The sequence below is a fragment of the Ochotona curzoniae genome, unplaced genomic scaffold, assembly GCF_017591425.1.
Source record: "Ochotona curzoniae isolate NIBS_2020 unplaced genomic scaffold, NIBS_Ocur_1.0 contig_2599, whole genome shotgun sequence".
Lineage (NCBI taxonomy): Eukaryota > Metazoa > Chordata > Mammalia > Lagomorpha > Ochotonidae > Ochotona > Ochotona curzoniae.
Window position 1 is genome coordinate 633,490 of NW_024465520.1, and position 16,647 is coordinate 650,136.

Sequence of the window (16,647 nt, forward strand, 5' to 3'; positions counted from 1 at the left end):
CTATTACTCCAGATTTTTCTCTTTGCATTAGATAACAACATACACAGAAAGCACTCATTTTACGAAAGTGTTTTTTTGGACAGAAAGAATTAAATCTATTCTTACTTTAAGAATGTAGAAAGGGGCCCAGCGGCGTGGCCTAGCGGTGTGGCCTAGAGGCTAAAATCCTCACCTTGAACGTGCCCGGGATCCCATATGGGCGCCAGTTCTAATCCCAGCAGCTCTACTTCCCATCCAGCTCTCTGCTTGTGGCCTGGGAAAGTAATTGAGGACAGCCCAAAGCTTTGGGACCCTGCACCCATGTGGGAGACCTGGAAGAAGTTCCTGGATCCTGGCTTCAGATCGGCATAGCATCGGCCGTTGCGCTCACTTGGGGAGTGAATCATCGGATGGAAGATCTTCCTCTCTGTCTCCCCTCCTCTCTGTATGTCTGACTTTCCAATAAATAAATAAAATCTTAAAAAAAAAAAAAGAATGTAGAAAGGGCAATGGCAGTTTAAGGTCAAGTTTCACTGCCTAAATGCCCATAAATGCCAAGGCTGGGCCAAGCAAAAGCTAGAAGCCTGGAACTCAGTCTAGATCTGCATGTGGGCTGCAGGGACTCAGGCACTTGAGCCATAGAACTCTCACAGCTCAGGAGTGCCTGGGGTCATGTCCTTAGGGCTATGAATCAGCACATGGAAGATATCTCAAATAAAATGAAAGTAAAGCATAAAAACAAATTGAAGATAGCGATTTATTCAATCTTTTCTCAAATTACATCTACTTTTTTGGATGGATGGGTAGACATAGATGCATATATAAACATTCATAAATTTACATATATACACATATGATGACTCTGAAATCTCTTCAGTCTGGACAGCTTCTATGACCTTTAGAGTCAATGTCCAACTCTACCTCCACTTGTTTAAAACACATCTTAAATTTACCATGTTCAAAATGGAATCTTAACCTTCCATAAACCTGCTGGACCTGAAATCATTCCCATTTCAGTTAACAGTCATCCTTTTATTTCGACTTTAAATGTTACAGCTTTTGCTCCTTCCTTTTTATTTTTCTCTTCATTTTATCATCAGTACCTTCCAAAAAAGATTTTCTAGAATTGAACCACGACTCAGAGTCTCCTATTACTCTAGTTCAAATTCATGGCAACTTAGTGTTGGCATTATGTGCAGTGGGTTATGCTGCTGCTTGCGATGCCAACAGTCCCCAGTGGAGTGCTGATTTCCTGACTTCTCCGCTTCTGATCCAGCTTCTCTGGGTCCTTGTCACCCACAAAGGAGACTCAGGCAGTTTGTGGCTCTTGGCTTTCGCCTGGCTTAGACCTGGCTGTTACGGCAATTTGGGAAGTGAACCAACGTGTGTTAAGAGTTCTTTCTCGCTGACTCTCCTGTTGTATGGCCTTTACAACTGAATAATGAATAAATAAATAAATCTTTAAAAAGGTCACATCAATTTTCACCTTTATGATGAAAGAATTCTACTAACTAATGTGTTTTCACCCAGGTGCCTACAGTCAGTCTGTGTTTCAGGCAGCAGACAGAGTGATGCTATTAAAATATCAGATCAGGTTCCTTTGCTACTCAAAATCCTCCACGGGTTCCTAATCTCACTGAATAAAGCTAATGGTCTGGAAAGTCCTATATGATATAACTTTACATTTCCTTTAACTCTGTCGCTTCTGCCATAGGTCCATTATGTTCTCTCCAACAGGGACTTTCAATCTGCCTAGTATACTTTCTCCCCAGTTATTTATCTATTTCACTGTTAATTTCATTCATATTTTTTGCCTAAATTGCTATTCTGTTTAAGATTGTAATACTTCTGCTCTTCATCTCCACATCACTTCCTATATTTCCTTTGTTGAAATTTTCTCCATCTCATACATGGTCTCCTAATACACTATGTAATTAATTTGTTTATATTACCAATCTCTTCTTAAAATAATGTTTAAGGGACAAGATTTTTGTTTTGTTTATTGACATTTTCATTGCAATTAATAACACCTGGCACTCAATAAATGTGTACTGACTGAATGGTAAGCACAGTGAATGGTCAGCAGTATCAAATAAACTGGAGAAGAGGGTAGTGAAAAATCTGAGTGTGTGTTGCATTCAGTTAGAAGGGACTTATGTAATCTTAGGAAACTCATGATAGCGTATCAGCAGAGGAAATCTTTGTGTATCCTGTCATTCTCACTTTTCATGTTTATTTTACCATCATTCCTTGTACAATTTTCTCCTCAGCTTTGAAAACAGCCACCACTAGCCACCACTATAGGATATTACAATAAATGAAGTTTTGATGGTGTAAATTACTTGTTCACACTTTGGAATAGAACATTCCTTTTCTGACCTAAGCTGAGAAACATGTCAATAACTAGCACAAACATTTAGTAAGAATTAATTTCTTTTCCTCTTCCTTTCTGATAGTCTCTACTCTTTTAAGGACATGTCTCTTCTTAATCTTCATCAGGGAATGTTAATTTACTTGTTTATATTTAAGACAACCAACTGCCAGTGTAAGTCATTCATTCATAAAAAAGAATATGGAAATGATTTCCATTAAGCTCTCTATTGAATTTAAACTGTAGTTATTAGGACTTTGTAAACAACTAAAAAAAAATTAAGGACTGATTTAAAAGAAAATGGTCTATACTTTCAATCATTAGTCCAACAATTTTTCTCTAAAGCCTTATGAAAACTCATGATCAAAACTCATTTTATATTCAGAGAAAAATAAATCACTATGTGCTTAAAAGAAAAATACAGATATCTTTAAAAATTTTTCCATTGAACAAAGAATACTAACCTTTTCTTGTGCAGGTGGCTGAAAGTGCTGTAGCTTTCCAGATGCTTGTAAGGACTGCCAAATGTTGCAAAACTCATCATCATCTTTAACAGGTACCTGATAAAGCACAAATAATTTTTTTTAGGGAAACAAAACATGAAATAAGGCTTCAATAAAAATAAATAACTTATCTATAAAGCTATTCACTGTTAGCCAGGATATTTAACTTTTTTTTTTCAAAGAAAAAGTATTTACTTATCAGAAAAGCAGAATTACATAGACAGGGAAAGATAGAGGGACAAAGAGAAACTTCATCCGCTGGGTCACTCCTCACATGGCTGAATGGCCAGGCTGAGGTCAGCCCATCGTCAGGAGCCTGGGCTCCACTCAGGTCTCCCACAAGGGTTCAGGGGCCCAAGCACTTTGGCCATCTTCTACTGCTTTCCCAACTATGTCGGCGTGGAGTTGGATCAAAAGTAGAGCAGCCAGGATCTGACCTGGCACCCAAGAGGTGGTTTAACTATCTATACAACAACACTGGTCCCTAACTTTTTATTTTATTTTATTTTACTTCATTATTTTTATTTATTTATTGGAAAGTCAGATATACAGAAAGGAGGAGAGACAGAGAGGCAGATCTTCCATCCGATGATTCACTCTCTAAGTGACCACCACGGCCAATGCTATGCCGATCTGAAGCCAGGATCCAGGAACTTCTTCCAGGTCTCCCACATGGGTGCAGGGTCCCAAAGCTTTGGGCTGTCCTTGACTGTTTTCCCAGGCCACAAGCAGGGAGCTGGATGGGAAGTGGGGCCACCGGGATTAGAACTGGCGCCCATATGGGATCCTGGTGCATTCAAGGCTTAGCCTCTAGGCCATGCCGCAGGGCCCCCTAACTTTTTATTATCTCAAGTAACTTAGTTCATTTTTTCTAGAGCTCAGAGTTGTAAGGACAAAAGTATTCTACGGGAGTAAGCTGGTCTTGTTCATATTCAATTTGTTTTGAATTATGTTGTTAAAAATTAATGTATAATAAATCCCATAAAATTATACTGAATTAGTATCACCAGCAACATTTTTTCTTTCAGTGTATTAACATTATTTCCGATGTCTAAAAAGACATTTAAAGACTTTACTTTAAAAATTTTCACCTTACATAAAAGTAATATAATAACTTTTATAATCAGCTGTTTCTCATGGGGAATTAATTTTATGCAGATTAAGAGTGGAAAACATCCATATAATTTAACAGTGGTTACTGATGAAATTTGAGAGAATCTATGCTACTTCTACTATTTATAAATAAAGTACATCACACAAAAAATTCAAATTCTGTCCCAAAAAAGGTGAAATAAGGGAGAGTACCTTGTATTGATTGCATGGTAGAAACTTGAAAACTGCCCTTGAGAAATGTGATATAGTCCTATCTCTTTTACTTTTCTGAATTATGTCACTTTTATTTTATAGGCTATTTGGATTATATGAGATTACAGTTAATTTTGAATTTGGAAAGTAAATATATGAAAACAAGAATATTTTCAAGATCATTACTTGGTATTTCTTCTTTAACGTAAATGTAATTTTGTGACGTAGGTAGAATGCTACCGATTATATTCCTTATTAGCTTGCTTTGCTTTTTAACATTTTTTAAATCCAGTTTATCATTTGCTGTGATATGGTTTTTGTAGGTAAGAGATTCCCCTTTTCAGCTCCCTTGCCTCCCTCTCCATTTTTCCTCTTATCCCCTATATTATTAAAATAGTATAGTCCTCAGCAACAGTCACAAGTTTACATTCTATTTAAGTGTATCATGGCATTGTATAGTCTACCTTCTTAAAACAAATTTGAACTCAAACTTTTTAAAAAGGAAAACAAAGTTGAATTGTTTCTATCTACACAGTCTGAATTAATTTGTAAAGAGGGTTGAGAGAAATTAAAGATTACAAGTCTTACTTGAGTTGGAACAAAAAGTGACTGAGGCGAATGGTTGAGGCCTCCCAAATGTCCAGATGATGACAATGAGCTTGAGCTGTAGTGATTCACAGCTGGCTGTGGTTTCACAATGGCTGTCAACTTCTGATTTCCAATTTCAGGGCGATTTCCATGAGAAAGGTTCACCAAGGCACTTGATGGCAGTCGATAACCTCTCCCAGGTGAGCACCTAACAAAAAAAGCTTCTATCAGGACCACAGAAAAGCAACACTGAGCATGCTACAGGAATCTGGGTTTTTTTTTTTCTTTTAATATTTGTTTATTTATTGGACAGGTAGCGTTACAGAGAGGGAGACGCAATATCAGAGAAAGAGAGAAGTCTTCCATCTGCTGGTTCACTTTCCATACGGCCACCACAATGGTCAGAATGAAGGCAGAAGCTAGAGGCTTTATTGCGTCTCCCATGGAAGTGGCAGGAACTGAAACACTTGGGCCATCTTCCACTGCTTTTCCCAAATCATTAGCAGGGTACAGCATTGGAAGTGGAGCTACATAATAACATAATCAGATGCTGTTTATTTCTCCCACTAAAATGAAATCTCTGAGAGCAGAAAAGCAAGTTTGTTTCATTTACTATTACAATGTGAGGAGCAAATATGATGTCCATCAATTCAAACAGCACCCAGATACATTAGCAATATAAAATAAAATGGCTGGCCACATGAACAGATTCCCAATGTGCAATTATTATCTGCAAATACAAACCTTATTGTTAAGCCTCCAGGAAATTCTTCATCAAATAATACTTCAAATAGTACATCAGCTTCTCTATTAGCTGTTAAGAAAGGGGATATTAAGAAAATCATGATATAAATTAGCATCTAAATTTTTAGAGCACTAAGTACTTATTTCAAAAATTCACAAAATACACTCTGGATATGAAAAATGGCATAACAACAATACAGTGACATCATGCATGCTATGAAGCAGCAGCAGTGTCTTAGAAGACCCCTACATCCGTCTCGTCTCAGCTTTTTGCTAAGATGAAGTGTACAAGATCCCTGCATTCCCAATGAGGTAACTACTCAATTCATCAGTTATGACTCCTATAGCTTTATACCTTTAACATGCATATCCAAATAATATATAGTATTGCTTCCCAAGTTTTAAAAAATATGTATTCATTTGAGAGTCAGTTGAAGAGACAGATAGAGAGGAGTAGCATTTACTTGCAAATGCAGAGAAGGCTGGAATTGGGGGTAGAGCTGGGGCTTGACCCCAGGTATTCCAACAGGGGTGTGAGTGCCCCAATCTGCACCTTAAAGCACTACCGTCAGTATGCCGCTTTGCAAGTTCTGAAACATTATATATATGGTATTTGGAGGAATTCATTTGAAACTTGTTTCAATATGGTGTTTGTGAGATTCATCTATGTATGTGTTCAGTTTGAGTTGTACAGTAATCCATTTATGGATATACCATAATTTACCCATTCTTTTGCTGATGAAAATTTAGGCTGGTTCTAACTTTGCTGTTAAAAACAATGCTATATATGGTAAAAAAAACAACAACAACAACCCCCACACACAGTGTTTTCTTGAACATCATGCTAATGGGTCCTTTATAAAAGGGAATGCTCCTCTATGTCATAAATTGCTGGATCTTAGTTTTACTTACTAGCAGCTTTAATAAGGTATAACTGCTACGTTATAAACTAAATTTATTTATTTAAAGAATACAGTGTTAATGGCTTTTATACGTAGTTAACCATGAAGCTAGCATGAAGCAATCACTCAAAAAGCTTCTGTGTCCTTTCGTAATCCAGATCCTCCTCCAATCACTAACATATGCTATCACCTCAGATTAGTTCACATTTCTAAAATTTAATGTTAATTACATCACACAATATATTTTCCTGCTTTTTTTTTTTTTGGTCTGACTTCTTTCAACATAATTATTTTGAAAAACTCCACGCTGACTACCACATCCAGACGTGAAGACTCAATGCAACATGCATCCCTACTTCCAAATCAAAGAAGGATTCCCAATGGAACTGTTGGACATTTCTAGACAATGGGATGCGGGACTGTCTGACATTGTCTGTACCAGCAAAGCTGGGGCACACTTAAATAATAGACTGATGGAATTGTAACTCCTTATGAAGAACTATACTATTGTAACAATATGGGGAAATCAGTTGCAGGGTGGAAATTGGGGTGTGGGGGGGAATCCTGACTCTACAGAATTGTATCATAAAATTCAAAATTTAAAATAAAAATAATAACAAAAAGCAAATGTCTGTGCTGTACGTATCAGGCTTTAACTGCTAAGTATTTCACTGCATACTTCAACAATGTAACATCACATTATACTTATCCATTTGGGAATCTGGATTATTTATAGGTTTTTTTGCTGCCATAAAAAGCTATTTTGAAAATTCACAAGTAAAGGTTTGGCAGGACTTAATCATTAATCTCAAGGTTATTAAGATTTTTTTCCCAGAAAAATGATGGTCTGTCTCCTATAAAAGGAGACACCAGCATAAAGCTGGTGAAACCAGATACTGGGTGTCTAGGGCCTTAAGGGACAGTGATGCTCAGGCTGTGATCCCAGCTCAACAGGATTTATACGGGATTCAATGTTTTGTTTGGAATCTGTATAAAACTGCTCACTTTAGGCATCTCTTTAGGGGTACACTGGATGCTTAGCAGCTTTTTCCCCAATTCTCTCACCTCTTATTTTATTGTGGTAAAAAACACAGAACATAGAATTTACGCTTTTAAAGATGAATTTTAAAGTGTACAACAGTGTTAACTACATGTACACTGTTGTACAATGAACTGAAAAGTCTCATGTAATACATTTGTGCTAAGAATACAAATTAATATGCAAATTCTCACATCTATTTACATGTAAACAAAGTTATATTTGCTTTTTGTAATTTTGTTTTTTTTTTTTTGAAGATTTATTTTTATTATTTTTTCATTGGAAAGGCGGATATACAGAGAGGAGAGACAGAGAGGAAGGTCTTCTGTCCGATGATTCACTCCCCAAGTGAGCGCAACGGGCCGATACTATGCCGATCCGAAGCCAGGAGCCTCTTCCAGGTCTCCCACGCGGGTGCAGGTTCCCAAAGCTTTGGGCCGTCCTCGACTGCTTTCCCGGGCCACAGGCAGGGAGCTGGAAGGGAAGCGGGGCTGCCGGGATTAGAACCGGCGCCCATATGGGATCCCGGGCGTGCAAGGCGAGGACTTAACCACTTGCGCCACCGCGCCGGGCCCTATATTTGCTTTTTAATTCATGGAAATCAAGGGATGACAATTAAGGTTAATCTCAGGGAAACATTCCATTAAAGCTTAACTATGGAGAAAAAATTTTTCCCAGTTTCAACAAAGCATATGTAATACTCACGAATACTTCATGTAATTTGGATATGACATTTAACAACTGCCAAATTCTGGGTAGCCTCTTTCCAACATTCCTCTATTCTAACTTAACTACTTCCAATGTGAGTACACAGGAAAAAAGAGAATTTTCTCTAAAAAAAATAACCTAAAAACCCTGATTGAAACAAGAAATAATTTAGCTTTTTTCTGATTCATACTTGTTTCTTGTTTAGCTATTAAAAGGCCCACAAATGGGTAAACGTGGTAGAAGACATATCAGGTATGAACGTATTACCCCCTTTAATTCCTATGATGGTGCCCCGAAGGCCAACTGGAACTGAAAAGTTCTCTCTCACATTTACAACACGGTCAAAGAGACGAAATTCTGCATCTCGATCAGGAATGACTCCATGTTGCTGTTCCAAAGGCTGGAGAGAAAAAAGCATTGACTTCAATGTAAGTTCTAACCGTTCCATCACTACAAAAGCAATAATGTAAAAGTCCTGGACACAACACTTACTCTGTACAGCAGGTGAGGCTTTACTGTCACTCGGACCTTCTTATTATTCTTTCTTTGCTGAGAAAACAGGAAAGCATTTAAACATTTTAAAATATGAAATTACACAATTATTAAATTATTCATTACTTCAACATGTTTGAATTTTTTTTTAATTTTTATTTTTGGGCCATGTTAACATGTTTTGTTTTCCAAAAGCCAAAAGAAATTAATTGCAAGAACCTTTAAAGTCCTAAAGCTATACAAGAAAGAATATTCATGAAATTTCTGCAGCTTAAAGCTTATTTTTTTCCTTTTAAAATATATTTATTAGAAGAGAGAAAGGGAGAGAAAGAGAGAGCACGAGAGCGAGCGAGCGGTATTTGAGACAGCTCAAAGCTTGTAGCTACTGAAGTCATCACCTACTGCCTAGCAAGGTATGACTGGCACAATAGTAGAATCTGGAATGCAGCCTGAACTGGAACGCATAACTCCAAAATGCGATTCAGGAATCTTAACTGAAGTCTGAACCACTAAGCCAAATGCCTAACCTTAGGTGGCATTTTCTAATATATCTATGGGGCATAACTGTGCCTGGCTCAAGACATAACATTACTAAGCATAACTTAAGAAACTCTTTCCAGGGCCTGGTGGCGTGGCCAAGAGGCTAAAGTCCTTGCCTTGGATGTGCCGGGAACCCATATGGGCACCGGTTCTGGTCCAGGCAACTCCACTTCCCATTCAGCTCCCTGCTTGTGGCCTGGGAAAGCAGTCAAGGACGGCCCAATGTTTTGGGACCCTGCACCCGTGTGGGATACCCGGAGGAGGTTCCTGGATCCTGGCTTCAGATCGGCGCAGCACCAGCCGCTGCACTTACTTGGGGAGTGAATCATCAGATGGAAGATCTTCCTCTCTGTCTCTCCTCCTCTCTGTATCAGACTTTCCAATAAATAAATAAATCTTAAAAAAAAAAAGAAACTCTTTCTAGCCCTTCCCAGTTACTGTCCTTCAGAAAAAGTAATCTTACTTCTAATACTGATGATTAAATATGCCTGTTTTGAAAATATGTAAATACTATTCTATTTTTTTTGAAAGATTTATTTATCTTCACTACAAAGTCAGATATACAGAGAGGAGGAAAGAGAGAGGAAGATCTTCCATCCGATGATTCACTCCCCAAGTGAGCGCAACGGCCGATGCTATGTCGATCCGAAGCCAGGATCCAGGAACTTCTTCCAGGTCTCCCACATGGGTGCAGGGTCCCAAAGCTTTGGGCTGTCCTTGACTGTTTTCCCAGGCCACAAGCAGGGAGCTGGAAGGGAAGTGGAGCTGCCGGGATTAGAACTGGTGCCCATATGGGATCCTGGCGCGTTCAAGGCGAGGAGTTTAGCCGCTAGGCCACGGTGCCGCGCCCAATACTATTCTATTTAAATGCTATTTTTTTCTTCTAAAAGGCATTAAATACCATGTCAACACAGATTTATATAAAGTCTTGATTTATGACAATCCTATAGGTTTTATGAATACTTTAAAAATTAAGGTGAAGTCATTTAACAAATTCTTACTTTTGAAATCTAATATGAAATTCCGATGTTTGAATATTTTGATGATCTAAATAATATGGGAGAAGGGGCTGTGTTGTGGTATAATCTGCTAAGCTTCTGCTTTTGGTGCCAGTATCCCAGATGGGTACCAGTTCAAGCTCCAGCTGCTCCACTTCCAACCCAGCTCCATGCTCATAGCCTGGGAGAGCAGTGGAGGATGACTCAAGTCCTTAGGCCCCTATACCCATAAGGGAGACCTGGAAGAAGCTCCTGGTTTCCAGCTCAGCTCCAGCCACTGTGGCTACTTGGGGACTAAACCAGTGTATAGAAGACCTCCCTCCCTACTTCTCCTTATGAAAAGAAATATTGAAAAAAATATGGGAGAAGACTTCTTTTCCATATTTCCTGCTTATCAGTTCTATAAACCCGCACTTAACTACTCTAAGTATTAGCTGATTTTGATTCGTAAGAGAGAAAATATATCTGTTTACCTAATTTAATTTTATCCATTGTAATCCAAAAAGTATTATCGTGTTAAACTTGTATTTTTTAGAACAATTTATAACTTTTATTTGAAAGACTCACTCACACGCACACACAAGTTCCCACCCTCAAGTTCAACCTCCAAATTACCACAATACTCAGGATAGAGTCCAGCTGAACCTGGGAACCAGGGATCTATTCAGCTCTCCCACATGGGGGACAGGGATCCAAGTATCTGAGTTATCACCTGCAGCCTCCCAAGGTGCACAAAACCAAGGGTCTGCAATCAGTGTGGCGTCAGGACTCAAACTAGGCACTCAGATACAGGAGGCAGGAATCCTGTGCAGCACCACAAGCACTGCACTGAATGCCTGCATCTCTCACAGTTTTAACAGGGTGAGCACTGGGGACCAGTCCTCAGCTGATTAGGGAACTAGTAAGTCCACAATTTGTGTTTATTGACAATAGCAAGAACAAAGAATATGAGAAGGAATTTCAAGGGATTTTAAAAAGCGGACAAGCTGTGCCTGGAATATGGCATATGAAAACACAACATTATGCATGCTTTAGCAAATCCCTGGGCATTCTTACACTATAGCACTGATTAGAGGACATTGCCATTAACCCGGATTCAATAGGCAAATGAAAAAACCGAGCAGTTTTCAGAGGGCGATAACGCAGAGATAATGGACACTGGCTCCTCAAAGTGCACAATCTCCAACCTTGTCCTATCGACTGAATCAAAACCAGTATTTTCACATTTTTTCCTGGAGATTCTGTTTGCATTTAAAAATGTGTGAAGCAATGCTAGAAATGGAATCCAGAATGTGTGCTTTTATTAAGTTTCATCAGTAATTTTGATAATTTGTTCAATCTGGGGACTACTGATAAGTTACTGATGTTTTTAAGGATGACCTTGCTTTATGAAAAAAAAGCAAGGCGTTCTGGCCTACAGGCTAAAGTCCTCACCTTGAACACGCCAAGATCCCATATGGTTGCCGGTTCTAGTCCTGGCAGCCCCACTTCCCATCCAGCTTCCTGCTTGCGGCCTGGGAAAGCAGTCAAGGACAGCCCAAAGCCTTGGGACCCTGCATCCGCGTGGGCGGCCCGGAAGAGCTCCTGGCTCCGAACTGACGCAGCACTGGTCATTGCGGTCACTTGGGGAGTGAATCTCCCTCTCTGTCTCTCTTCCTCTCTATCTATATCTGACTTTTCAATAAAAATAAATAAAACTTCAAAAAAAGGCTAAATCATGTTTAGAAAGTTGTTTAGATTCTTCTCCTTTTACTACTCTGACATTATAACATTAAAGCTAAACAAATCACTTATAACTACATCTTGAAATATTAACAGACGTCACAAATCCTATTTCATCTATATGCACTTCCTAAAAATGCTTAATCAAGTCAATTGGCTAGCTTTCAATATGTATCTTTTGCTTATAAAGAAAAAATGAGTCAAATATTTTAGAAAGCTCTGCATTGAAATTGGTTAAAAAACAATTAGAGGACCTAAAATAATATGTTTGCTAAATAAAACTTTGAAAATGATGTTGAGGGGACAGAACTGTGGCACAGTCAGTTAGGCAACCCAGTCCCCCAACACTAACTTGAGTCCTGGCTCCTTGGCTTCTGAGTTTCTGCTCCAGATCCCCACTACTACAACTGGGGAAGCCATGGAAGATGCCCGTAAGTACGTGGGCCCGTGCCATCCAGAGCGAGGACCAGGATAGAGTTTCAGGCTCCTGGTTTCAGCCTGGACCAGGATGAGATGGTTTAATCATCTGGTGAGTGACCCAGACAATGGGAGAGTTCACCCTCTTTTTTTCTCTGCAACTCTGCCTTTGAAATAACTCTAACTAAAAAAAAAAATGATGTTGAATATCTATTTCTTTCTATACTAAAAGACAATTAGAAACACAGGCTTTCCATCCTCAGCTAAATGTCATTTACATTTAAAAAAACAAATTTGTGGGAGAATCAAGATGATGGAACAGGGTAAAAACATGTTTAAACAGATGGAGCATCATTAGCCAGGATGAAACAGACAGCACATTCCAAGATATAAGAGGGGCACCTGGAGACTGATGGACACAGGAAAGCAGTGGAGACAACAGTGTGGTGTTGCAGTTACCAGATACCTCTGTGGCAGTCAGCGAATGGCAATCTGTGCTCCACCGGCAGCCAGAGCTCTACTAGCAACCAGGTGGAAAGGGGAGTTCATTGGGAGCTTGGCAGGTGAACCCAGGCAAAGAACTTCCCATCCTGTTGATTTGTTTGATTTCACCAGGAGCAGACAGAGAGAGACAGAGAGCAGCAAATCCCAAACAGGCGGAGGGGGAACAGGGTGGATTTCACAGCCCAGACCCTCTACCAGAACCACATTGGGTTCCATCTTACGTAGGGAGGAGAAGGGTGTGGGACAGGACTGCACATGCACTAATCTGGGAGTGAACACATTTCTGGCTCAGTGCATTGCACCGAAGTGACATCCTTTAGGTTCTACCCAAGATATGTCTGGGTAGCCCACAAACATAATGGCCAGCAGATCCAGAACTCCAAGAGTGGACATCAGGCACCATTTTGTTGTGTGGCAAAGGCTTTGATATTGAAGAGACAACAGTGAACTGCATATGCGCTGAACTGGGAGTGAACTCATTTCCAGCTCAGTGCATTGCACTGATCCCACAGGGAAAATAACAGTGTTATTTGACCTCCTATAGGTCCAAACAGGTCCACGTGGTTCTCAGACCTAATGCCTAGCAGGTTCTGGTAAGATCAGCACCAACAACAACCTAGTTATTTAGGACACTTGGTGTCTCCTTCATCCTCGGAATTGCAAGAACAGAAGTGGGAGAAAGGTTGTACAGGCAACAGTGCAGTCACAGCATGGAATCACAGCAGATGGGAAGTGGCAAGCCAGGACTTGGGGCTACAGAGACCCTAGTGGAAGTCTAACTCAAGAGTTCAGACCTGAAACTCGCTGGAGGTGGTGGCACAAGTGACTGCCAAAAAAGAACAAGGTACCAACTGCAATAAGTAAAAAAATTAATTTTGTGGCTGTGAGCTTTTTATTTGCTTACTAAAGAGAGAATGAATAACTTAGGATGATTTTCCAGACTTATCACAGTTCTTAAGAATATGATTAAAAAATCCAAACAACCGTAACAATAACAATAAGAAGGCATTATCAAAAGGAGTCTACATGTATTAATTCAGTTTTGAAAGAGAAATTAAGACTCAAGGGGATAAGGGAGGTGGCTTCAGTTTTCAGTTCTTGACTTACTTAACTGTTCTCATAAGGGTGCTCTATTTGGAACGCAACATCATTGTACTAAAAGGCAAATAGTGAAAAGTAAAATCAAAAGTTAAAAAAAAAAAAACAGTGAAATCAATTTGTTTTCTAAGGCAACAAGGTAGGGGATCAAACCAGACACAATAGAACCTTACTACTTTAAAAGTTAAGACGTCAAAAATAGGAAATATTCAGTGGGATTTAAAAAAAAAATTCTTAATGACCAAATGAACTAAGGAGAAACACATACATACATTAGAGATAATCGTATTAGTCAAATTTTTATGTTTAATAAATATATGATCTGCGTCATAAACGAATGCTCCAGACCAGGCAGGAATAAGGGATAATCATTCTTTTTCTCAGTAAGATGCTTTCCACTGTAAGATCCCAAAATATTCTCAAAATTTGGAATGCAGTGGTAGTATAGCAAGCTAATCCTATGCCTGTGGTGCTGTGCACACCAAAAGGGCACATCCTGGCTGTTCTATTTCTGATACAGCTCCCTGATGGCTTTGGAAAGCAATCGAGGCTGTTCTAAATCCGTGGATGCCTGCACCCAGGACGAAGACCTAGAAGTTCCTGATTCCAGGATTTTAACCTGCTCAGTTCTAGCCATGGCAGCCACTTGAGGAGTGAACCAGTAGATAAAAAATTTCTGATTCTCTCTCTCTCTCCATAATTCTAAGTTTCAAGTAAAAAAGAAATACTCTCAAAATAAAAACCACTACAAGGATATTATCCAAATGGCATGTTTTAATATGTTTATATTATATTTATATTAAGGCCACTGGGAATGGTTTTTAAATTACAGGAATATGGGCTTGGCATGATGGCTCAATGGCTTATCTTTTCCCTTCAAGTGCCAGAATCCCATATGGAGGCTGGTTCATGTCCTGGCTGCTTGACTTCCTGTCCAGCTCCCTGCTTACGGCCTGGGAACGCAGTAGAGGATGGCCCAAAGCTGTGGGACCCTGCACCCACATGGGAGACCCAGAAAAAGCTCCTGGCTCCATATTGGCTCAGCTCTGATCATTGTAGCCATTTGGGAGTGAACCAGTGACTGGAAGATCTTCCTCTGTGTCTCTCCTTCTCTCTGCCTTTCCAATAAAAGTAAATCTTAAAAAATATAGAATTATTTGATATCAGTCAATTGATGTATTTTTTATGTTTGAAGCACAAATGAAACATTTGTGACATTAACATACAGCTTATTTAGCTTTAAATCTCATCACTAAATATTACTAAAGTTACTACCTTGCACTTTTCCACTTCTTCCTCGATTTTCTCAACAATAGCTGCATCCAAAATTTGTAAATCACAAGAAGAACGAGACAAAGTACTGACAGGATGTCCTTTTAGCCACGTAGTAATTTCTTGGACTTTCTCAGCTCTACAGTAAAAATAAAAACAATTTTTTCACACCTTTTAAAATGTTCTTAGATCTTGTATAAAACAACAGAAACTTTCTGGGAGTTCTGAATTTTACCAGACATCAAAGTTATATAATTAATAATTAGTCATTAAAATTAATTTGGACTGGTTATAAATCTAACACAAATAGGGATACTTTACCTCTCAGCAATAAGACATAACAAATATTACCGCTATTAATGGAATCAAATTTCTATTAAGTTCTTAAAGCAAGAATGAAATAACACAAAACAAAATAAAAAGAAACCTCTAAGAAATTCTTGATGAACTGGAACTATGAGGTCATTTATAGCACAGGTCTTGCTTACCCATTCTCATTTTCTCCAGGCCAGATGTCATCTTCATAGAACACATCCTCTTGGCTACTTTTGGCTACATAACTAAATAGTTCTGGAGCTCTAGCCAAACAGACAAAAACATATCATTTTTAAAGACACATGACTACTTCATACAAACTTCCTATGAAATAATTTCGGACCTTAAAGGATCCAAATATATCGAGAACTGGTTAATATTAATAAGGGATATTACCACTAAAGGACATACTTAAAAAATCAGAAATCAGGTATTCCTAGATCCAAGCTAGGCACACTTTCTGAAGAGAGATGGTTAAATTTATTATTTTGAAAGAATTTTGATTATTGTTTACATTGTTTTTATCACAACTGCTTATAAATGCATAAAGTAATAAGTTCATTTTCTTTTTTTTTTTTTGCAGCAAGGCTAGGGCACTCTTTATTTTCATTTGTCTTAAGATGTATTTTATTCTTATTTGAAAGGCACAGTTGGGAGAGCAACAGAGAGGGAGAGTGACACAGAGAGAGCTTGTATATGTTGGTCCTCTCCCCAAATGGCCTCAAAGGTCTGAGCTAAGCATATCCAAAGCCAGGAGCTGGGCTTCACTAGGTCTCCCTTCACAAGGATCCAAGGACCTACGCCATCCTCCTCAATTGGCAGAGAGCTGAACCACAAGTGGGGGAACTAGAACTCCAACTAGAACTCAAACTAGTGCCCATACCAGATGCTGGCACAGCAGCCTATACCACAATGCCTGCCTCAAAAATAACTTTTCAACATGACAGAAAAGAGCAAATGAAACAGGAATAAAAAATATAACTTGAAGAAATCAGAACTCATAAAGAAAAAAATCTAGAATCATTATCTGCACAAAAATGGAAAGTAAACATCCATTCTTTATTAAAACAAGATGCTAGTATGAAGGAATGGCTAAAAGAGGACACACGTTTTGGAATTTAAAATGACTATATTTAATTCAAGTAAAAAA

General features: G+C 38.8%; 1 protein-coding gene across 5 annotated transcripts in view; it reads right to left on the bottom strand.

The window, feature by feature from the left end:
* XRN1 (5'-3' exoribonuclease 1) overlaps nt 1-16,647 on the bottom strand; it is a 105,662-nt gene that overhangs the window by 21,651 nt on the left and 67,364 nt on the right. For all 5 annotated transcript variants that reach the window (XM_040974734.1, XM_040974737.1, XM_040974738.1 and 2 more), the window contains exons 26-32: nt 15,671-15,760; nt 15,186-15,321; nt 8,632-8,688; nt 8,407-8,539; nt 5,491-5,560; nt 4,747-4,954; nt 2,815-2,910 (exon numbers count right to left, since the gene is read on the bottom strand). In XM_040974734.1, coding sequence (XP_040830668.1) covers nt 2,815-2,910; nt 4,747-4,954; nt 5,491-5,560; nt 8,407-8,539; nt 8,632-8,688; nt 15,186-15,321; nt 15,671-15,760 — 790 coding nt within the window. The remainder of the gene's footprint in view (nt 1-2,814; nt 2,911-4,746; nt 4,955-5,490; nt 5,561-8,406; nt 8,540-8,631; nt 8,689-15,185; nt 15,322-15,670; nt 15,761-16,647) is intronic.